Consider the following 23,788-nt stretch of genomic DNA (forward strand, 5'->3'; position numbering starts at 1 on the left):
CATTTAAACGTACGAGACTGCACGGAACATGGATATCCCAAAATATATAAAACATGGAAGCTGCAATAACCGTTACAACGTTTACGAGGCGAAACAAATCTCTGATTAATGCCTGTTCCGTTTCTTCGGTTGCGTTTGGATAATTACGAACGAACATCCACGATCTGCACGTTGCTTGATATCGGAACGTGTAACGTTCGGTACAACGATCGAGCGAAATCGATAACCGTAGCAGATCGTCTTCCGTCTGAAATTTCGACTCGGAGGAGAGCGATCGACTGGAGCTGTTGGCGGATCGTTAAAAAGGATGCAGCGGCAGGAGCCACGTGCGACGAACGATCGCGTTAAAATACGTTCAAACGATTCGCTCGCTGTGTTACGTGAGATTCGTTGCGCGCGATTCGGTCGATCGAAAGCTAATTATCTCGAATATTCTGGTACGCGACGATCGCGCGTTAGGTAACATCGCTACGTAACAAGCCTGTACGCGCGTATTGCGATGAAACGCGCGGAGACCGCGAGTCGGCGAGATTTACGCGGGATTCGAGGCAAACGTAACCCCGTGGGTACGCGTGCCACGACGCGCCCCTCGCAAAGACGTCGCTGCGAAGAAAAAGTAGGCCGATTAGGGTGGCGGAGAAAATTCAAGGTTAAACGGCGGAACGATCCAACGTGCGCTGGAAGCGCGTGTAAATGTGTGGGTAGGTAAGGTCAGGCGAGACTGGCGCGCGCGGGGGAATAAAAGAAAACGGGAAGAAGAACCTTCTGGCAGGGAATGAAAGCAAGGCAGTTCGAACCGCAGGAAGGTAACGGTGGCAGGTAGTGGTGGTGGTCGGTGGTTGGTGGTTGGTGGTTGCTGCGCCATGAACTTTAGTGGCTATATCGATTGTATGTGCACCCGTGGAGCCAACCCCAGGCGCCTTCTGGTCTGTCGCCCTTGACTCCTGTTTCTAGACACACGACGGCAACCGAAAAGAGCACGGTCGACCGCCAAACCAACGAAAACCAAGCGCGAAGGGTAAACGAGCCGAGGTAAATCGTGGGAAATAAGAAGAGGAGCAAGACGACCAGAAGGAACGAGAAAATGCGCGCGCGGTGCCGCCGCAAGAACACAGAGGCGGCGCGTAAACGCGATCAACGCCGCGTACGATCGTAAACACGCTCGTGCCGTCCGCGAAAACGAAATCCCGCAAACTCGTTTATCGTCGCTGTTAATGCGTTGACCGCCACGCGTGTTTTCAAAGAAAACTCCGTCAGGCCACGCGTACAGCAATACCAAGCGTTCTCTGCTAGGTGCTCCCATCGATATTTTAGTAATGCGAATCGCTCGAGCGGTGGTCTCAAGAACGATCTTTCGTTTCGTTTGTCCGCAACGTTAAAACCACTAGCTGTCGTTGAATATAACGAAGGAAAGTGTGGTATAGATTATTCCGACCAAATGGTTTCTTATGCCACCACAATTAGAAAAGGAATCAAATGGTACAGAAAACTTGGCATTCGATTCTTTCTGGGAATCTCTGTCGTAAACGCTTTGACGGTTTACAAAATTGCAACGAAAAAAAATATAAATATTAGAATATTTAGACAATTACTAGTTGCAAAATTATTAAGGTTGTCTGAAAATACAAAAAATCCTTGTCTTCGACGGAGTCGGCATAATATCGCCGTTCGGAAAAACGATTCCGGAAGAAGCATTAGACGCGCATGCGAACTATGTTATGCATGTCGAGTTCTCATTATGATTAGGGTTAGGGGCGTGAAGACGAATCCTCGTTTGAACTACGCATGGCTGCTATGCAATGAGGAAGACATTGACTAGTGCAAATACTACTACTACAGAATTTGACAAGTGACCGCGGTAATCAGACACTCGAGAAGCTAACGACGATGATCCTAGGTCTAACAACGAATCCGCGGCCAACCGGTTAGTAGCCTTGTTCCTTCGTCGAAGTCTAAGTTGAAATCGATAGCAAGACGTTAGTTAACTAGTCCAAGTGCTCGTACACCAGCGAGAGTGACTTTCCGTCACGGTGACGCTGTCGAGGAAAACTATGACGGGGTGTGTCTAAGAACGCGAAATCCTCGGATTCGCGGAGAGATGTCTTCATTCGGGAAGCGAGGGAAATTGACGCTGCCGTTAATTGGTCAATTTGGAACAAAGACCGCTTGTCCGTTCGAAGAACCTTAATTAACAAAATCCTAAGCTTTATAGCGGGTCCTCAGGATAGCTGAACTTGTGCCGTGTAGGTGCGTCGACATCTGGTAATTATTTTGCCCGAAGGAACCGCTGAAATGTTTACCGTCGAGTACCTCTACGGCTATTTCTTTTAACGAGGGCTATATCATCACTCCATACTTTTGTTAGACGGAGCGTTCGTTCCGTTGACCGCGGCTACGTTCGGCGACTGATTGTCGTCTTGAGCCCAAGCTCATTGTCACGAATCTCAAATAAAACCAATTGGGTAGAATGACGGCAAATTGTTTAATTACAGCTGTAAACTTTAATTATAATTCTTATGGATTTTCCCGAAGTTTCGGAGGGGAGGCTCCGGTGTCCTCTCATCTCCGACATGCAAATAAAAGACGTCGAATGGACCGAACAAAGGGACAAAAGAATTTGAAGAAAACAACAACTTATTGTCCAAATTGTCCCGACCAACCTCAACTACGTATAGAATGCTTTAGACTTTTACATTCTAAATAATTTTTTTAATAAACCATTTTCGTATTTTTATTTTATAACAATTCAACTATTATTAGAATTAATTATTAATTAACAATTTATTATTATGGAATATTTTTTCAAATACCTACGACGATCCTTCGCAAGTAGTGAAATAAGCGACACCCGAATATGGGTTACGCGGCCTGACCAGAAACTTTGCTGACACCCTTTTGTATCGTGGCTTTTTAACGCGGATCCGCCGCCTTCGATTCTTTTCGAAAAAAAACGCGCGATCATAATCGCACGTCGAACGGCGCGCGTGTGCATCTCTGTTCTCGTAGCGGCGAACCGACGCCATTTCGCGAGCCGATGGTAGATCGCTCCGAGAAAGCTTGGCAAACTCGAAAGTACGATTCCGGCGCATCGAAAATTTTGCGCGATCGAAGAGTCCTCGCGGAGGCCATCGTTACTCTCCATCTGTACGCGCATCGAACGCCGTGGAAATTGTTTCGTCGATAATTGCTGCCAGTGCCGAACCGTTCGAACGATCCGACGACCATCGTCTAGTCTCGTCATTCGGGTCATCGATTTGCGCCTATTTTTCGCGTCTCCGATATGCTACGCGTATTACGCGCTCTGCCCATTAACGCGCAACGAATCGATAGCGAATTCTTCTCGAGAACCGATCAAGGCACGGTACTCTAACGAGCACGACCTCTACCGAGATTAATTGGTTCATCGATCGACGAGTCGGCTCACGTATCGCGTTATTATGCGTGACACTTGCCGCGTTCTTTCGAATTCGCAACACGAGATAATAAAGGCGCCTCGATATTCTCCTTGCAGCGCAACGACGGCGCGACGTTCTTGATTTCTCCGCGCCAAGTCGTTTCTCCGCCGCCTGGGTGGAAATAAACCGGCCGCTACTGCGCGATAAAGGACTCGTGCAATCGCGCCGACGAAATTTACAGTCGTTCGAAACGCTTATTACGCTCAGCCATTGGCGATAATCGAGCTTTTTACTCGAAACCCTGGAACCTCGACGCCGTTATCCGGCAAAAGTTAATTCGTATCGATTCGAACTGGCGCGATATTGTTAGGGGAATGCGTACCTTGGTTGGAAAAGCGGTAGCGAAATCGTCGGAGTCGTTGCGGAAGGAACGGAATCTTTGGAACGGATCGTATTGCGTCGATCCGGCGTGTAAAAACGTGCGATTCGTCGATCGTGGTGTTCGGCGGGTTCGAGACACGAGCGTGGTGGCGTGCGTCCGCGATGCAGTTGCAGCACGAAGCCGAGAAAAGATGCGGATCGTCGTAACCGTGGTCGTAATTCAAAGCTGGTAACACAAGGAACGACAGATACGATCAAGCCATCGTTGGAACGAGCGCGGATGGGAAATGAAGACGAGTAAAATGGACTCGCTGGCATAAATCCCGCTGAATGCTCTCGCGATGCTCGTACACCGGGCAGCAGCGACGTTCTTCGAAAAACTTTCCTCCGAACGTATTCGCGTACCTAGGAGAACGGGCACGTTACGTTGGAAAACGAGGAACGAACACGAGGAAACGTATCCGATGACTATGGCTCGTAACCCGTGTGCGTTCGTTGACCGGGACGCGTTGTACCTCGTAAAATCGCGAGAAAATTTCCGACAGATTATTTTACGCGCGTGCGACGCCGATAATAACGTCGTTTCTCGACGTGGCGAGCGTTTTTCCTCGAACAAATCGATTCCATCGGTGCGAATAAGATCGTGAGAAAGTTAAAAGACAAATTGCCGAAGAACGGTCGCTGCTGCGAGTCGCTTCGATTCGATTCGGTTGGGTGAGAAGCGCGTAAGAGGACGTATGGGATATACGCGCAGTGGTCGTGCACGGTATCGTAAACGTCTCGTTACGGCGGACAGAAAAATCGCGATGAAAAGCAACACGACTGTAGCGAATCGCGTGCTTCTCCTCCGGCTACTCCGCGTTTTATCTCTCTCCGGTTACCCCGCGACGACGATTTCGTCGCTACTCTCGTATATCAGAGTCGGGCTTCGTGTGGGAGCGTCTAGCCGCGAAGATAAGTAATGCACAGTTTGCTCGGTGTCGGAGAGTTACGAAGCCAGGACACCTTCGGTGTACGAGTGTCGAGTCGGGCGAAGAAAAAGAAGTACCGACCAATGGATAGGTAGGAAGGGGTAGAAAGAGAGGCAGCGAAAGGGAGAATCGAAAAGGACGTCTCTCTAGAGAGAGAGAGCGAGAGAGAGAGAGGGCTTCGAACCGTAGCCTGCCGGACCGTGCTATATAAGTCCCGAACGACCTTGCTGCTTTTTCAATGCAAGGACGACGTTCGCTCCATAGGGCGAGAGACCCCGAGAGAGAAGAGACGAAGAGAGCGCGCCAACCGTGTTCCAGCGATCCTTCGACGACCGCCAGCAACGCTTCGATCGCTCGTCGTTACGACGATCAACCTGTGGCTCGAAGCGGAAAAGGTTTCGTCCTTTGTCCCTCGATACCGGATGCAGATCCGCCTCCGTAGTCGTTCGCATGGTGCGGTATCTCGTGTGTCCCAGAAGCTACTAAAGTGGGGGTGGGAGAGTATTAAATCGAAGCAACCGAACGGAAGTTCTCTTCGACCGGAACCTTGATCCGCGCGAATGGCCATCGTCCATGACTCGAAATGGAACGGTTTCGAGTTTCGAGCGTGTACGCTTCGTCAAGAATAATAGCATCGTATCTCTGGCGGTAGATTGGCAAGTGCGCGGCCGGAATCGAAGCCGCGTAATTGGAGGAAGGGGAATGGAGAATCGTAAAGCATCGCGGCAGAGGGATTCGTGATTTCCGAAATACACGCGCCGCGGCAAATGGAATATTCCGTGTACACGATCAACCGACAGGATTTACCATGCCTTTGGCTATGGCGCGCGGATTTACCAGTCGCCGAGAAGGGCGCTGCTCGTTAAGCGTACGCGTAGCGTATCCTGACGTGGAAGGAAGCACCGAATGCTACACGCTATATTTTCCTCGACTAATAGATTCGAAGGGTACGTTTCGCGGCGGCGGCTGAAGAAACAGCCGCTTCGTGGCGCGAGCTTTCGTGCTCGCCCCGAGCGATCGCCGTTCCGCGAGTGAGAAGAGGTATTTAACGAATGTTTGTGGCGAAGTATCCCAGTGGATTAGGCCGTGCTGTACGTGGGATTACGCGAGAAGAACGCGTAAAATCTTACGTACGAGATCTTTAAGCTCGCTTTTATATTTGATCTTTCTTCGTTTTATACTCAACGAGAGATCCGATACTCTTACTTGGGTTAGCGTATCGTAGCCCGTTGTGGCGTCCCGTAAGAAATATTCAATTACGCGAGAGGATCGTCCTTTTCTGGAATATACGTGGTAACGAGCGTATAGTTTTCTTCGTTGCAGCCTGGTCCATACGGTTGACGAAGATGCCACGACGACGTACGGCGAAGAAAAACGAGAGCCGGCAATTTGCGGTGCTTCGTAAATACGTTTCCCCTAGTGCAGCGGAGTTTACATACCGGCGTTCATACCGACTGCATACCGTCTTTGTGTACACAGGTCTTCATCCGGCGTGGAAACGTTCTTTTTTCGCCGCGGAATCGGATACGAGATAGCGTTACGTGGAAAGGGTGAGGTTCGTTTGAAGAGGCACGTCTTGGACGACGCTGTAACGAGCAGAATTCCCGGATCACGGTACGCTCGTTAAAGTAATACGATAAATCACGGAATTACCGATCGATTCGTTGCATTACGCCGCTAAAGCTCGAGCCTCGAACCAAGCCTGGAAGCTTAGCCTAACTGCTGGCAGGTTTTTAACGGATGACGAAGACGCGAGATTTACGCCTCTTGTCTCGGAACGAGGAATCCCCGAACACGCCGGACGACAAACAACTCCCTCGTGGTCCGGACAAACTCGTCTCCCGCGTCTCGGTATCAGGGAACGATCTCGAGGATTAGTCTCGAGCGGATTATCGGCGAACTTGGCCGACCCAGTTGGCGAGTCGCAGCGGTAAGCAGCGCGTACGCGTGCTTCGAGCAAAGTTAACCACGCGTCCGTCGAACAGAAGCGGTTCCGTTCGCCTGGATAACGGCTAGGTGGACAAATGGCAAATAAACGATCCTCTCCAAGTAGCGAAGAACTTTCATCCGTGAAACGTTGGCTCAACCAACCGCCGTTCTATAGCCCGAATCGGTTTATCGCGTTCAGCTTCTTCCTTCAACGCGCAACGAAAGAAGAAAGTTTCTGCGCTTCGCTACGTCGAACGTTTCGTAGAACCTTGAAAAGTATATCTATAACCTAACCCGAACCTTATTCGGACAGAAGCGGTCCAGTCTCGAATACTAAGGACGCTGGGTTAATTCGGACTTTCAACGTGGAAAGGAAGACCGAAGGAGAGTTCGATTCGAAGAAGACAGAGTTGCCGTAATCACGATACGTCGATCGAATCGTCTCTTGGGAGCTTTCGATTCCTCTCGCAACATCATCGATGAGCGATAGCCTGCGATTACCAGAGACGCTCGTTACGTCATCATGGAACGCGCAGTTTTCACTATGAAAGGCGCAAATGTGCAAAGTAATCTGTTCGCTGTTCTCTCTCCAGGCACCGTGGAATTTCGTTCGTCGGCGTTTGCTCGTAAAAGTGGACTAAACGCGTTCGAATGAAAATCGTTGCACGCGGTCCTAATTCGATGGCCAGGGGCTGTAATTAATGTGGCGGTGTGCGGTCGAAGCAGGTCGGAAAAGAACGGTTCTCTCCGTCTTGCCTCTGCTCTTTCCGCCGCAGCGCGACCGGCACGTATATCGGCGTTAGAGGCAGAACACGTTCTCGAGGACTTGGCATTTGCCGAGGAAAAGGTGAACGTATGAAATCGGCCGTGTGCAGATCGACGCTTGTTCGCGAGAACGCCGATTCCCGTCCAATCGGGACCTTCGTGCCACGCGAGGAGGGGCGATCGAAGGTGAGGACGATTAATCCTGCCGCGTGCGCTCGCCACCGCGCGATTATTTCGTAAGTCGAAGGACGATAAAGGTCGACTACGACTGTATTCGCGATCGAGCGTGCACCAAGCCTGCTGGCTCGTTCGTCGTAACGTCCAAGTTCGTTTCCACGACTCGCCATCGTTATCTCTTTAAAATATATTTGACGCGAAACATACGCGTTTCAGACGTCGAAGAGATCGTTCGCGAGAAATAATTTATAACGAAAGTATCGTAGACTGATCGTTGGAGGTCCTTGAAATTAAGCGACAACGAATTCGCACGATTCCTCGTAAACCGTAGTAAATTGTCGGAAGAACGTTGTCTTTTCACCAGCGAGAGAAACTTCGCGTCGTAAATTATACGACGATGATACGCAGCCAACCAATGGTAGCGATAAAATGCAAATTTCCAGAGAAAAAGGCGACACGTAAGGAGGATAAAACAGAGTTTATTAAAAACCGAAAGACAAACAATTTCGAATGGAAATGAACACCGTTCCGAAGCGATCAGCCGGTGAAATATTTCGGCTCGCGGCTACGTACGATGACGCGAGAAAGCGCAACAATTAGTTGTCATTTTCAGATCACCGTATCCGACACATCCACTTGAAACAACGAACAGCGACTTTTACTTTCTGCCTCCGCTATGCCGTCGCGTTTCATCTCGTTACGCTCCATCGAGCCTTTCGTCTCTATCGTCTCTTGCAGAAAGATTCGACTTTTCCGATCTACTTCTACGGGATAGAGTTCCAACTGGGGTCGACGACGACGTTTGATAAAAATCTCGCCCTCGGATGCGCGCGATGCTTTCGTAAAGATCACGGCGCAAGCTACACCCGTTTCTTTCGAAAGAAGAGTATCAAATCGGCCAGCCCTCTCCCGACCTCGTTTCGATCCCTCTTTCGCGTTCTATTCCAACGCGCCATCTTCTCGCCTCCTTATCTCGCGACCCGCCGTTTTCAACATCTTTCCCGCTATCTTCCATTTACGATCCGCCATCATCCTGCGCGCCTTCGTCATTGTTTTCAATGGCTGGAATGGTGCTCGTGACGTTTATTTCATCACGGCGGTCCCACTAAAATCACCTCCCGAGGCCTCCTCCTTTTTTCTCCTACTTCTCCTTTTCTTCCGTCTCGTGCTTTATTTTTTCTCTTGCTTGTCCCTTCGACAGCCGACTGCGATTTTATGCAATTTCTTGTTTGACTTGAGCCGCCGAACGAAGCAAACAGGCAGTAATCGTTTTACGATTCTCGCAAATGAGTTCTCCAAAGTCGCAGGAGGCCTCCTGCCGCGTCTGTTCCTTCTTCCTCCTTCCCTTTCTACCTCTCTCTGTCCAATCGTCCTGCCCGCTTTCGCCTCTGCCGTTCCACGATCCCTCCGACCTAACCAATTTCGTGCAAGTTTCGCCATCGTTTCAACGCGATCGCCGATCGCGCCGTTTCTTCGCCGCTACTTTCCCTAATGCCCTCCCTCCTGGTATCGTATCGAGATCGCAAATCGAGCCTGTCGCCACTTCGAAACGCCTCGGAAGAAACAGGAGCACGTTTGCCAATTTAATACGAAGGAACGTGGTAGACGGAAGCGGGTCAAGGCAAGAGCTCGCGAAGCGCGTTAAAAGCTATCTTTAACTCACCTACCATTCGTTTTCGTTCGTTAGTCCGGAGAGCATTGATAATTGCGCTCGATGATAGTCATCACGGTCGTACCGAGCATGTATTCGCGACGTTCCTACGCTCGATCTTACCGAGAGAAGATTCTCTCGTTTCGTACTGGCGCGTCTGCTCGAGTCTGCCAATCGCAGCTTCCCTCGCGTCATCCTTCGTTCCTCGGTCGTTCGTCGCGATGTCTGCCTCTTTTCCAGCGATCCCGTTTATTTGCGGAGGCCGGTTTCTTCCTCTCGTGTCGCTCTTTCCTTCCTTTCTTCTCTTTTTTTTTTTCCTTTTTTTTTGTCTCGTCCTGACATAACTTAGCGATGCCCGCCATTATCGTAACTTACCAGTCGCGATCCCTCTCGTGGCCTCCATTGCCCTTTCATTTTTCTCCCTTGCTTCTACTTCCACTTCGACTACGACTACTACCGATCGATATTTTATTTACCGCCCTCCAATAACGAGACTACGCTCTTTTCCATTTATTTCGCATATTTTTCCCTTTCGTAAAAGCCAGATGGCGAAAGACTGTCTATTTATGGCCGCGTGTGTCAAGGGACAGAAGGTCTTCGATGGATTTCCTTCGACCGACAGACCGCCTTCTGCCAAGTGAAACACGCGCAACGCGAGTACTTCTTCTTAGATGTCATCTGTTTCACAAAGCCAGAAACAATCTTTGTCGTTAATTTGACTTTGCTCTGGAAATGGCGGCAGATTCTGCTAATCGTTCTTAACGTAACGTTGATAGAGAACGTTCGTCGTACGAATTAATCGTAGCGCACGCTGTACAAATAATCGAAATAACGTTAGTTCGTAACAGGGACGTTTATAATTTTATTTGACGTTCCTTACGTCAACGTAAGGTTAATCGACGGTTTTGTCATTAACGTCCTCCGTTCACTCTTTCGATCTGTTGAATAGACAGTACATTTGTATTGTACGTGTGAGAGTGAGAGAGCGAAGAGCGAGCAGACACATGCGTGCATGCTCTTCCTAGACTGTATGCCACTGTATGCGAGTGTATGACTGAAAGAAAGAAAGCAAGCAAGCGAGTGTCTTCTAGTCCTTCAGAGAGTAACCCACGTGTAAAGCTAAACTTAGTTAATATGTAAATAAAGTTCAACTTTTTATTCTCTCCAAATTCTCGCCATACCTTAACACAATCTTTTCGATAAATCTTCCTCTCTGTTTGTTGCGTAATCCAGTCGCGTTTGCGAGAATTCTCTCCACAGAGAGCCGTTAGGCCCGGATAGAAAGAGCGCCATCGCTCTTACAGCTTCAGCTCGTGCAAGTTTTTCCGGTCGCGCGAGCTTTTCCCTTCTTTCTCGCTCGCTTTCACTTTCGCCTCGCAAACGAGTCAAGTGCGTAGCAGATCGATACAAAACGCGATGGCAAGGTTACGCGAGCTTCCTCTTCGACGATCGGCCGTACCAGCTTCGACCGACTTTTCGCGCAGAGTTCGTCGAAGCATAAAACTCGGGAAAAAGTCGAGCTCTTCGTTTCTCGCGCAAAATCGAACAAGAGACGAATCGTATCGGACGAATCTATGCGTTTACAACGCGACTGATCGTGACGCTGTATCGCTAACTCCACCGACGACCGACCACGTTGAGAAGACATCTTTTCATCGATCGAACGAGCGTAATGATCGCGATTGGAAAAAGCTTCGCTTTATTACGCCGACCTTCCCTCTCTCGAGGGTACGACGCTGGAGGGTAGCGCAACGATTACGTCGCAGCTTGTTGCAGAAATTTTTTCTCCGCGTTTCCTCTGGTAACGCAAAAATACCCACCAGGATCGAGAAAGGTTGCAACCTCGCTCGTTCGTCGCAGTAGGTACCAACCTCTCTGACGTTGCTCACGTTCGATTCGCTTGATTTTCTCGCGTTACACGGTTTCCAGCCGATCGACGGATTTGCACAGTCATCTAGGATGATCCATCGGTTCTCTTGTTGCGAACACTGTCAGCTCGATCGTTCTAAGTCGATGCGCCGAGAATAGTCAAGATACTTTCCTCTCCCCATCCACCATTTTTTTTCTCAATGAAGCGCTTCTCTTAACGCGTTGCCCCGTAGGTTCGGACAGCGGCGTCTCGAACGTAAAACGCGAACCGAAAAGCAAGAGATGGAGAGGAAACACGTAGCGATAATTCGCATGGAGTTGATACGCGTACAAAGTATCGCGGCGCGCAGAATAGCGTGCAACGCTGTACATAACGAAAGTCGGATATTCTCGGCGAACGTGTCGAAGCACCGGCATAAGGTAAAGGCTCGACGTCGACGTGGAATTTCGGAAGATGGACATTTTCTCGAGCGTTGCATTCCGCGAGATTAGAATTCTAATTCCGCGAAACTAGTACGTGTTCTCACGCGGTAACGAGCGCTCCGAATAGATTAGAGAGGCGAAGCTCTAATCTCGACGGTTAATCTCCGATAATATGCAGTTTATGCGACGAGGAATTTATAATGGAGCGATGCGATCGTGCCCGCTCGCCGCTATTAAACAACGGGCGGAACCGATGCCGGTAGCTCCGCGTGAATCAGATTATTCCCCCTTTGACTTTGATGACTGGTCAAACTGTATCCGGGGGGATAGCGTTCGAACGTAAGTGGCCGCTCGAACGATATGTGCATTCGATTTCCATATAAATGCGGGCCCCGCTGCAAATGGATTTCATAAAAGGAGGTACGGGTAGCCACAATGGACATTGTAAAAGAGAAAGAGAGAGGGAGAGAGACTAGGTCGCAATAAGTGTCGCATAGAGAGATATTGCCAGGCTTTCCTTCGTTCGACGATCAAAAGCTTCGATATCGATCGACGTGAAAATTATTCCATGAAAATTTGGTCGTTTTCCTGACTCTCGCCGAGTTTGTTGGAAACTGCGACCGTACGCGAAATAATATTCCCTTGGTTGGCAACGTTCGACGATCGCGAGCAGACTCTCGAGACGAAGAAAAGAGCACGAACGAGAGACAATGAGAAGTCGTAGAATAAAAAGAAGAAAAAGCGAAGAAGTGGCCTCCACTACGGTCACGGACACCCAACAGCAATTAAAAGCAATTCCTCTTGGCAGTATATCACTCTTACGTGCACTACCGCCGCGGCTGCCCATTAAAATCGACCTTCGACTCCACCCGCCAGCAACAACGGGATCTCCTGTTGTTCCTGTTGTTTTCAAGAGGATCGTGTACGCCGCACGACCAGCCAACGTCCTACAGCGAGCCGTATCGAGAGGAAAATACATCCCGAGAGAGCGCTTCTCTTCGCTTCCTAACTACCATCGCGTACAACCATACGCCGTTATTTCGTTGCCAAAGGAGAATCACGACGCGGTGGACGAAAACCGAGGCGAAGAACGCCCGAAACCATCTACGCACGTATTTCTATAGAACGCGCGTCGCGAACATAGCCTCGATTCGAGCTGAAGCATCGCGCGTGGAAACCAGACGGATGTAAAAAGCAGCGCGAGACCGCGAACTGCAGCGATCGCGCGAGAGTCCAAGTAACTGGACCGCGTCGCACGTGTGCGATTGCGCGTTATAAAACTCACCCTCGTTTGAATACGGCCATAAATCGGAGGGTTAGATCGTGATTTCACGGCGTTGTAGCCGTGTGACGAATAAACATAAATCGGCCGCGAATCCGCGAGTCGCGCTCCGAGAGGAGCCGAGCAAATGAGAAGGAAGAAGAAGCACGAAGAAGTACGAAGACGTTCGCCGAGGCGCACACGTGGCAGAATCAACGTATTTAAATTGTAAATGATACCTCGGTTTGCGAAACTCCGCGTCCTTCGAAGATTGCTGCACACAGCAACGTTCAACAGGGTATCCTCTTGTCTTCGGGGGGTCTTGGCTTCTTTTCCCATCCGACGTCTGCGAGCCGGTCGACCCGAGAGGGACGTCGATCATGCGGTCACGCCAGGGAAACGCGAAAACCAGCAACCACGAGAAGAAGCTCTCTCGCATCTTCGCCGAGTCATCCGAAAGAAGTTCTTATCGCGCCAAGTATGAAAACGCGGGGGGAGAAGACCGTGCAGCGTTGCCTCGATAACATCTCGCTGTGCGTTCTGACACTGCATTCCTCTCCAAAGATAAATACTCGTACGTGGAATTGGAAATCGAAGGTGGATCGGTTCTACTATTTGCTCGGACGGAGAAAAAAATATATCGCCTTCTGCCGCTAGTTTTCCCTTACGTACGAATTCGCGTCAACGCGACGTACACGCGGCCGATACGGCGCAGCGACTCGATCGCGGACACCGTTACCCGAAGCCAAGTCGCACGATTTCGCCGCACGCGACGGAACACAACGAGACGTACGGATTCTCGGTGAAGTCGTTAGATCGACCACGAGTCAAAGCGTACGCGTTTCGAGGATGCGAACGAGCAATTCGAGACGTTTCGAGGAACGTACAGGATTTAGGAATTGGAAGCTTCGTTCTACGCTTTCTACCACATATTAAAGAAAAAACGTGTCTTTTTGATAGTCCGATTTCGTGACACGAAGCAATTCGAGGTAGGCACGATGACGGTCCGTTACTCTCGCTTCGAAACACACGATTCTCGATCCTTATCTTTCTTGATTGGACCCGCGATGCGGAGCGTGTTCGCCAGCGCTGACAACGATAGAAATCGAATTAAAAATAAACGCGGCCATTGCGGCTGCCTGCATGTAAAACACGTACGTTTCATTTGACAAACTCGCTGTATCTCTTTCATCGAGTATAAGCGAATTTTCATTCCGACTGTCGCGTTCGCTTGCACGGAAGCTACGTTGTCCTTTGACGTCCAAGCTATCGTTACCTGTCGGACGGACAGCGAACAGGAAGAACGTAAGTCGATATTGGAAAACAAATTTTCCCGATAAGAACGTTAAACTTGAATGCGAGAAAGAGATCGGAGACGTGGCCGTTGAAACGCGAGCGGAATAAAAGAGCCTTCCTCGTCCTGCCCTCTTTCGCTTCGCCATCGTTTTCAGTCGAATACTTTTTCCGCATTTATTGTAAAGCGATCTGAACAACTCTCTGCGAGTTTTATTCCTCTTTCAGTGACCGTTGCCGTATTTGCGATGCGTCGTCCACGGAATAGCCCGTAGGACGCCTGTTAGCCAAGTGAAACCTGAAAACTGCGCCAACCAGCTTCGCTTTCGAGTGGCATCGATCGATACCAAGTCCCCTTTCTCTGCCTTCCGCGCCTTTGTAGTCTTCGCTACGATTCCAAGGAAATAAGCGCGAACGTGTCGCGAATAACTTTGAATAAATCCCAGTTACCGAGGATCGAAGAGCATTTTCGCGAGAACGAATTTTCCATCGAGAAACTCGTATACGCTGCGATTGAAAAAACGTAATCTCCGAAAAGCATAATATACTTGGGATCGAAAGAAGGGGCAGCGAATCGCGGTCGGAGTGGAATTAAACGAAGCGGGGAGATCGATTGGCCTGGATGCGTGGGTAAAAAGAGGAAAAGCTCGCGAAGACAGGCTCGGAAGGCTGTCCGCCCGCGGACGTTCGCGAAAATTCACAGGAGTAGATAATAGCGTAATCGATAAAGTGGCTGAAACGCGACGCGCTGCGTTCCACGATGGCTGGCCACGCAACGTCATACAGCAGCATGTTTTTCACACGCATCGATGCGTGCAGGAAATGCCGTTGTATCGTTTTCCGCGTTGATACGGCTTCCATCCGCGGTAATCGAATCCTGCCGCGTTTTCCCATGACTCGTGGTAAAATTTTCACGGTGCCCGAGAGAGCTTTTGAAACGAACCGGATACGTCGTAAATTCGACAGCGGTTACGCTTTCTCGAATCGAACGGCGCGATCGAGAAACCGCTCGATAATTGGCTTGTTTTGCCAAGGAAGGAAAAAATAGGCGTTACTTACGAGCCACGATCGACTAAGTTCCCACGAACGAGACGAGCGTTTCGCGTTTGCTCTGGCGATGAATCCGCGGAAAGGAGCGAGCACAGGCGCCACCGAACTCGGCAAAATCAATGTACGAAGAGCACTCGACCCTGAAATGAATCGATTCGATATCGAGATATCACCGACGGTCGATCGACTTCCGAGAGAGCGTCCGAACCAAAGAAATAAACCGAGCTGATCAACCGTGGAGAGAGACAAAGAGAGCCGGAGGACGAGGGCAACCAAGGGTGGCCAGAGGGAAACTTTAAAGGCCGTTCGAGGCGTAAAGAGCGAAGTAGCCGCAGGTGGTAAACCAATCAGCCACGAGTGCATCGCACGTGCGTTTATGCCGCACTTATGCTACGGCCTAATGCATCCACGGTATAAGACACTGGAGTATTTGCGGTATACCGATTTATTCTCCTCCGTTTTTCCTTCTTTCCGTCTACGGTCGCTACGTTAGCCGAGAAACGTTAGAACGAAATTGAAACGCGAAAACCACCTCGCACCAACGCAACGCGTTCTTATTTACAATCGCGTTAATTTACACGTTGCGTACTCGACGACGACCGTGGCTCTTCCACCGGATAACTCTCTCTGCTATGGTTGCATCTACACCTCCGGTAGCGGTTAAAATCCAACGACAACTACCGTTCGAGCGAAAATATTAGTCCTCCGATTTGACAATTTTTCGAGATCGATCGAGATGGCATTTTCCGACGAGTTTCCGCGCGTGAAAGTGTAACCGGTCACGAAGGCGGAACCGGTGCATTTTTACGGGTCGCGCAGACACGTAAATGTCAAATTCGAAGGCAAATAAAACCGAACCGTATCGAGCCTCGGTTTTCAGGCTTTAACGAGCGACGTTCCGCAATTTTGCGGGTCGTTAAACGGATATGCGCGAGAACGGTTTCGGAACCGATCGTTAAATATAGCCGGACACGGTGGTTGATGCTCCCTAAACGAAGTCCTAACGATGTGAAAACGACTAATAGAAACGAGGAAGGACAAAGCCGTTCGTAAAATCGGCCACCAGAGTCCGCTCTCCCAAGAGGCTACAGTTTTCTTAAAAAGAAGCATCGCGTATTATACGTCGAGTAAAAATGATTATCACGACTGGCGGTTTTCACGGTTCGCTTGGTCCGATGGAAAACCTATTACTACGCTTTCGACGTTAAACGAGCGGCGCCGCATCGGCCGTGATTAATACTTCAGACTTATTACGCTTAACGAATATCGCTGTTAGATCGACGAATCGTTTATCGGACTAAACGTTCGATTAATCGGAGTATCTCGACGCCTAAAGGCATCGCTTTTGCTTCGGCGTAACGACGCTGGTCTATATATAATGCGTATGAAGGTGGGTAACGGACACAAATTGACGATCGGACATTCGGTTCGTCGAACTCGAACATCAAAAATAAAGCGTATCCAGGCGGATATGTCTTCAAATGGCAAAGCACCGCGCGTTTTGACGTTAAAAACGTATCGAGATGCTTTTACACGTAGCGTAAGCCTGTCGCTGTAAAAAGGATTCACCGACGTCCGAGAGAGAGAGAGAGAGAGAGAGAGAGAGAAAGAGAGAGAGAGAGAGAGAGAATCAACGAGGATGTTGACGCGGATGTTGAAACGTACGATAGAACGCGAGCCTGCAGGTCGAACGAAGAGCGAATGGAACAGCACGAACGAAAAGCAACAAGAAAGTCCCGAAGGACGAGTCTCGCACGATTGATCTCGCCGAAACGCGACTGCTCGAAACTCGAACCTGCTCCCTAATCGCCTCCTGGACCGGCATCGGAACTCGCCCGAGACAAAGCCTCCAGTGATCCAACTAAGCAGAACCGTTGCCTGTTCCGCGATCGATCGGTAATTACTGGCAAGCTGAAAACTTCCAACGGCCCACTCACGAGCTCTCCTCGTTCGATTCTCTTCTACCTGCTTGAATTTTTACGATCCCGCCGACCTTTGAGAATTTAAAATTCGAATCGTCGTTTGCGCCTCTAAGAGGTGCACGGTTCACGGGCCAAAGCAACAGACTACACGTTATGTAAATTTATGAAAAGCATCGACCATCTCCTCGATCGAAGCGAGCTTTGTCTCCATACGATACGACCCGGCCTGCTAATACACTCGCGAAACGTGTAACTCGAAGCTATTGCCGATGAATCCGAACGTGTTAACGTTCTCGTCGAAGCTACCTTCTTTCTAACGCTCTTTCACCAAACTTCGTATGGAATATACCGCTAAATACGACTAACTAACTAGAACACCACAGCAGAGAAACGGGAATGTAACGTTTAACGGATATAAGAATTTTCTGTCACGAACGATTCCAGTCACATCGAAACCTACGGAACACGCAAACGGTTATACGCCTCGTTCGTTTCGGTTAACGAGCTAAAGCTGGACGGATATCGAGGTCGCGCGATGAACGCAGCTTACCAAAGTATCGTGCGACGCGGATATACCTAATTTCCGGTACGCACCAGGACCGCCTGCCCTACAGTGTCCGGCGAAGTCGCAAATACGCCGGTCACAGCGTATGTCACGCAAAATAACACAAAAAAGACAGAAAAAAATAAAAGAAGAAACTTTATTTTTTTTTCCAACACAGTTCACAATTTTTACTTCCGAGCTCTAAGCGTGACTTTTCAAGACTGACTCTTACAACTCGACTTCCGATCGGATTCGGTTATTTGTCTTTTGTCACCCCTCGATATCCCCACTATCCTTGAGTTTGTTAGGCGTCCGCGATCGCTGCCACGCACGCCTTCTCCTCGAATATTCGGCGGAAGGACCGTTGGAATATCGATGGCTCATCATCCACATCTTTATCTCCGATTTTAAAGCGAGCCTGGTCTCTGACGTGGATTAACGTTACACGTACGTCGATCTCGGCAAACTGTGTTTCTAGTTGGCAAAGTGTGATTTCCAACAGCGCTATAAAAGTCGTAATTTTAATGCCGTTTCCGTGGCTCCCTTTTCATTTCGACGCTCGTAGCTCGACGTTCGTACCAGGTTTCGCGTTAATTACTAGCGAGACGAAACGAGGATAGTCGCTCGATGATACCAGCCGGTATCTTCGGACCGGCTGAAAATCAATTGACACTGATTGACGTCATCGCGAAATTTCACGGTTTCCACGTGCGTCGCGCCGCGATCCTACCCACACGGTTATTCGCTCGGTCGAATATCGTGGAAATTGCGCAGAAAGAAACTCCTGCACCTTTGAAACGTTCGCTCTTGGACGAATATTTCAACGTTTGTCGAGCGTTTCGACCGCGGAGAAAAATAGGCCCGATAACGGATACCAAAGATGAAACGTTGCTACGCTCTGGGGCACGTATAAAACGAAAACGATATATAACGTTCTGTCTGATGTAGACGCCGAGTTGGTGTAGCAAATAGTTGCCGTACATTTTACTAGCCAACTAACGGTTCGCGATTGAAAATACGTCATTCGGAAGTTACCTCCGGCGGAGAATAGCTCTGGAAAATCGGTAGGAAGCGAAATAGGCATATTACTCGTGGAAAATGGGAATAATTCGTAGGAGCGCAACTTTTGTTACGTCAACGTGCGAGTGTGTCAAGGCTGGACTGTCCGACGAAACGTGACCGCACGGACGCACGTACTTGTTCGTACGCGACGTTTCTCGAATCCGTTGAAACGTTCGATCAATTCGCGGCGAAACAGCCAGGAACGTAGCGTTGGAGAATTTCAGCGAGGATATCGGCGGATCCCGACTGAAATCGCGTCTCGTCACGGATCACCGGAGCCACACGGGGGACGAAAAAGGAAAAACAGGAAGTCGTGGAGGCGCTTTCGCGTCGAAACGGTTATTTCACGACGACGCAATTTCACGGCGTGGCTTTTTCTGTCCGGCGGATACCTTCCACAACCGGTAACCGTGTAATCTTATTAGCCGACTTTCTGAAAATCAACGTTCGTCGCGTGGTATTCGACTTTTATACGCAGAATCACGTGTCTCGGCAACATCGTTCGCGCTCTCCGCTTCTTTTCTTTCCACTTGCTAATACGACAGAAACGTTGACGTTTCGAAAGAACGCACGGACGAACCTGACGCGTGCTGAACGAGGAGGAAAGCATCCACGTCGATTATAATTCGACGGACCAGCCTCTGCAACGAACACCGATAACGAATTCCTCAACGAACCGTTCCTCTGCCACGTTCCCTGATCGGACGTATCCCATTAGCACGGTATCCAGTCGATCTATCAAATGACGAAACTATGCGACCTTTGTTATCGCGGCGAACAATGCGATACGATGTCGACTCGATCGTAATCGAATCCGAGGACCGGATTCTTTCGTCGATGTCGATACCATCCCTCTGATCGAGGCAAACAGACGCGAAAGTTGCTTATCCGCGGTGTAATTATCGCGAGATTTACGGAGCAGCTGGATCAACACGTACGTACGAGGCAGACGTGGAAGCAGGGATTACTGGAAAGACGGGGGCGAACAATGGAACGATTCTTCGACCGACGACAGAAGCGGCCGAAGCCTCGGGCGATGAGTCGTTACGTAAAAGTTACGCGGCAGTTGCCATTGTGAATAAGGTGTATCAAAGCGATACGGCTGGCCCAGTTACGGCTCCGTTCGGAAATTACGCTCGATCAGGGGCTTTCCTTGGTGGAATTTTCACAGCTCGGCTGTAGTCGTCGAAGCGACGCGAGCAACCCTCCAATCAACGGCCGGTTGTCGTCGTCCTTTTATTCGTCGTCCGAGCATTTTCCACTCGGGTTTTCCGCTCGACCAAGCGTCCAATCTCCGTCGTATTGTTCCTTGTTCATCAATGCCGACGACGTCAAAGAGAAACAATTCTTGACCCGCCGTTTAACCCCGTTATCCACAAGTTCGTTCAGCTTTATCCTCGCGTTCGACACTTGCCGCGATAAATCGATCGCGAGATCGTCGAAAGAAACGTTATTCCCCGTTGTTCGTTTCTGACGCGTGATCGTAAATATGTAAATTTGCCGAGTCAAAGTTTACCACGTAGTCGGCGAACGAGAAGTTGGAACCCTTTTGGACGACCGGTCGACACCCAGAGGCGATTGCGAATGCATCCAAGATACGATTGTTTCGAAGCCGACTTTGCACGAACAATCTCGCGGTACGTGATTTCTCTGCCAACAACAGGTTCTACCGGCGAGGTGAATCACTCGTGACTCACGCACGAAATCATCCGCGAACCGAACCCCTGCAATAAGGATCGTGCTCACGAGCAACAACTCGCCGAACAATGTTATCAAACATCGATATCGTTTTTTTAATCGTCGGGAAACTCGCGAATCTGCAACGCCATTCTCATTTTTACCTCGCGCGTTTCAAGTTTAAGGACATTCGCTGCAGTCTTAAACAGCTTGATGATGCTCCACCACTCGGCGCAGTGGTAAGAAGAATGTAAGCAAATAAACTTAAGTCGTTGGTGCGTCCTAAATTATCCAAATAAATTGGCCACCGAACCGAACAAATTTTCTACAATTTCGTATCAAAGTTTCGATAGAAGATGACAAGACTTACGACGCAACTCGATATCGTGTATTCTGCGTCTGTGGCCAAAAGGCGGCATCGACGAACTCGGCTCGACGAGTCCTATAAGCTGACAAAGAACAAGGATAACGGTGGAACGAGTCTTCTATGTCGGAGTGGATCATTGGAACAGATCGAGATCAACGCCAGTCATTCCGCTGGTTTACGCTAAACACGCACAATGGCGTAGTAATTACGAACAGAACGAAAGAGTAACGCGAATGAAACGGTATTGCAGTCATGGCGAATTTAAGGCGGTTTAAGCCGAACGGAATAAACGACGGCGATCGTTACGCGTCGCTAGAAGAACAAACTCTCGCCATTCGACGACCGGTTGTTGAAAAGGCGGCGAGTTTGCTCGGTGCGCAATCGCTTCCCAGAAACTATTCCGTAACGCCTTAAAAACGGAGCACAAGCTCCTCTGAAACTCTCGTCACCGCCGCCCCACCCTTCCCCTCTACTCCACGTGTCTCGCGTGCGTGTAATTTCCTTGCAAACTGTTTAGCGAATTTTCTTTTAAATATATCGGCGGAGAGCCGGTAACGGGCCAGCAGTAAAATATGATGCACGGCGCAACGTTCAAAGTAACGCGCAATAACTTACGCGGTTATGGCCCTTAACTCTATCCCATCGTACCACGTGGAAATAGTTAGATTAATGAGATTTCGTTGAAACCGCTTGCACGTCGTTAGAATGACTCGAGATTAACGGGCTAAACAACGGTGTTGGCTATTCTTCATCGGGATGATAGTTCCGGGTTCCCCTGTTGACGGATATTTCCCCCTATCGAGGAAAAATCGTCGTTACCATGCGAATTCCTCCAACTCGAAAAGCAAAACCAAGTCGTTATCAGTCGCGTTGCTTCGTACATCTGTCGAAGTTGGTCCCACTTCGAGGAAACCTCCGCGTCTTTTCTAAACTTTAGTTTTCTTAGTCCTCGAAGCCACTGAGGATTATTGTTTGACGCTAAATTAATTCGAAGGGCCTCTCAGCCTCGTAGCTTTGTAGAAACGTGCCTCGCACAAATCATACAACGGGATACAGACAGGCCAGTTTTTTGCGCAATTGTATAACTACTCGTAGACCCGTGGCTTTGAAACTCTTTCGTGAAGTAACGCTGCCAGCGCGCGGATCTGGACTAGCATACACAGTGTACTTATACTTAAACTCGCTTAAATATATTTTTCTATTATACATTCATCCACGCATTTCCTCTCTCTCTCTCTCTCTCTCTCTCTCTCTCTCTCTCTCTCTCTCTCTCTCGCTATTACGAGATAAAACCTTAACAACATCGCGTAAAAGTCGCTCGGGAGAGCGGATTCCGAGCCGCGTTCCTATTACGAAAGAGAGGAAACCTTTCTTCAAACGGAACAATCGTATTACCGTGTTCCAACTAGACCTCAATGTCGCTTTCGATCAGCGAGAGGAAGCTTCTGTGGAAAGGACGCGAAACGCCGGCGAGACGCGTGCAACGAAATTAGACAGGAACGGCTGTTCTACGTGGAAAAATCTTGCAACGAAATTCGATCAATTAAGAGTTAACGAAGAAAGAAGAAACTCCGGGCTGTGTTTCTCCTGACGTGCTGCTCCGGAAGAGAAAGAGAAAGAGGCAAAGGGGAGAAAAGGACGAAGAGAGAAATCCGCTTTCTGCAATTAATCGCATCAAGGACGACTTTCCCAAGCCTGAAGAGACGTCGAGGGAAAATTCATCGAATCGAATCGAGTCGAGTCGAGTCGAGTCGCTGGAGAGGTACAATGGCCGGTTGATCTCCTTAATTGAAATGCTTTAATTAGAGCTTCGTTCGACGAGAGAATAGAGAGAAGGGTGAGGAACAAGAGGAGGAGAGAGAAGCTGAAGATAAGAGGAGGACTATCGATGCTTCGTTTTCGCGAAACGAAAAGAAGGAAAGCGTATTTTCCCAGACGTCGCAACAGATTCCATAATTACTGCAGCTGGCGCGTTCATAAGCGGCGGACACGTTTATTTTGACCGTCTTACTCGCCAGCGAATATGAACTCGGAACGAAACGAATTGCTGCCGAATGTTCGTTAATTTATTCGAAGCACGCGGACGCTACCTCTAGCGGGTAATTTGCCGGCGTAACAATGAAAAATTAAAGCGCCATCGAGAAAGATTTATGTTTGAAACGTCGAAACTTCTTTTTGTAGTTCACCGACCCAACGACCAAGCCGGTCGGTATTCTCATTCGATATTTTTCCCGCTTTCTATTCCCTTTTTCGGGGAGAGCCCCACTTTCGGATCGGTCGCGATAACCGGCCTCTTTCGTATGCGAAGGCCCAGCCATGATACTGTTATTGTTCCTAAACGAACGTACGGCCGACCAATGTCCGAGGAATTCGATCTTCTCGCCGGAGAAAGGTCGCCGCAGAGTCACGGATGGATCGTGACACCGAGCACTACGGCAGACTGAAAAAATAAAAATGCCGACTAACGAGAAGTCGGTGACCGTCCACCAGATACGCGACGACCGCGAGAAGAATGGGGAAAATTCGATGGAGGGGGCGAACGTCGAAAATCAAGCTAGTCCGAAACAGCGGGAAGCCCCGGCAGCCTCCGAAGGTGGCAGCTTCCAAATTAGCATTTCAATTTGTCCGTGCAGGTGTTCGAGAGACGGCAGTCGCGACAACGACACAACCACGATCAACGACTCGAACCGAGGAGTCGTCAGTCGGCGAGCACCTGACATTTTCGATGCAAAGCCTTCGTACAATACGCCGAGTAACATTTACATAGTCGTTCGTGCGATCGTGTTCTATCTTATCTGCCCCTCTAAGCCGATAAACGAACGTCACTTTCCCGATCAAAGGTGTGAATCGATCACCGAAATTACGTTCCCCAACCCATTCCACCGCGCTTTTTCTTTTACGTCGTTTTAAAGGTGAATGACATACAAATATGTACAAACGAGGCACGAATACGACAATAACAATTCCCGGAGTTTTACGACGTTCGCCAAACACGTAGTGGTGGTTCGTCCTAACAAACGGCTACCGATGTAATTGCATCGCGATTGTGGC

The 23,788-nt window shown here is 49.3% G+C and overlaps 1 protein-coding gene across 2 annotated transcripts in view; it reads right to left on the reverse strand.

Annotated features, from left to right (window-relative positions):
- LOC138180026 (uncharacterized) overlaps window positions 1-23,788 on the reverse strand; it is an 87,382-nt gene that overhangs the window by 60,243 nt on the left and 3,351 nt on the right. Inside the window, exon 1 of one of the 2 annotated variants that reach the window (XM_069113437.1) lies at window positions 13,062-13,219. The exons of the other annotated variant lie outside the window; for it this stretch is intronic. Within the exon in view, the coding sequence (XP_068969538.1) occupies window positions 13,062-13,204 (143 nt within the window). The 5' untranslated portion in view covers window positions 13,205-13,219. Of the gene's footprint in view, window positions 1-13,061; window positions 13,220-23,788 lie in introns of those variants that run through there. 2 annotated transcript variants of the gene reach the window in all.

The sequence above is a fragment of the Bombus flavifrons genome, chromosome 5, assembly GCF_040668555.2.
Source record: "Bombus flavifrons isolate JBK064 chromosome 5, iyBomFlav1_principal, whole genome shotgun sequence".
Taxonomy (NCBI): Eukaryota; Metazoa; Arthropoda; class Insecta; order Hymenoptera; family Apidae; genus Bombus; species Bombus flavifrons.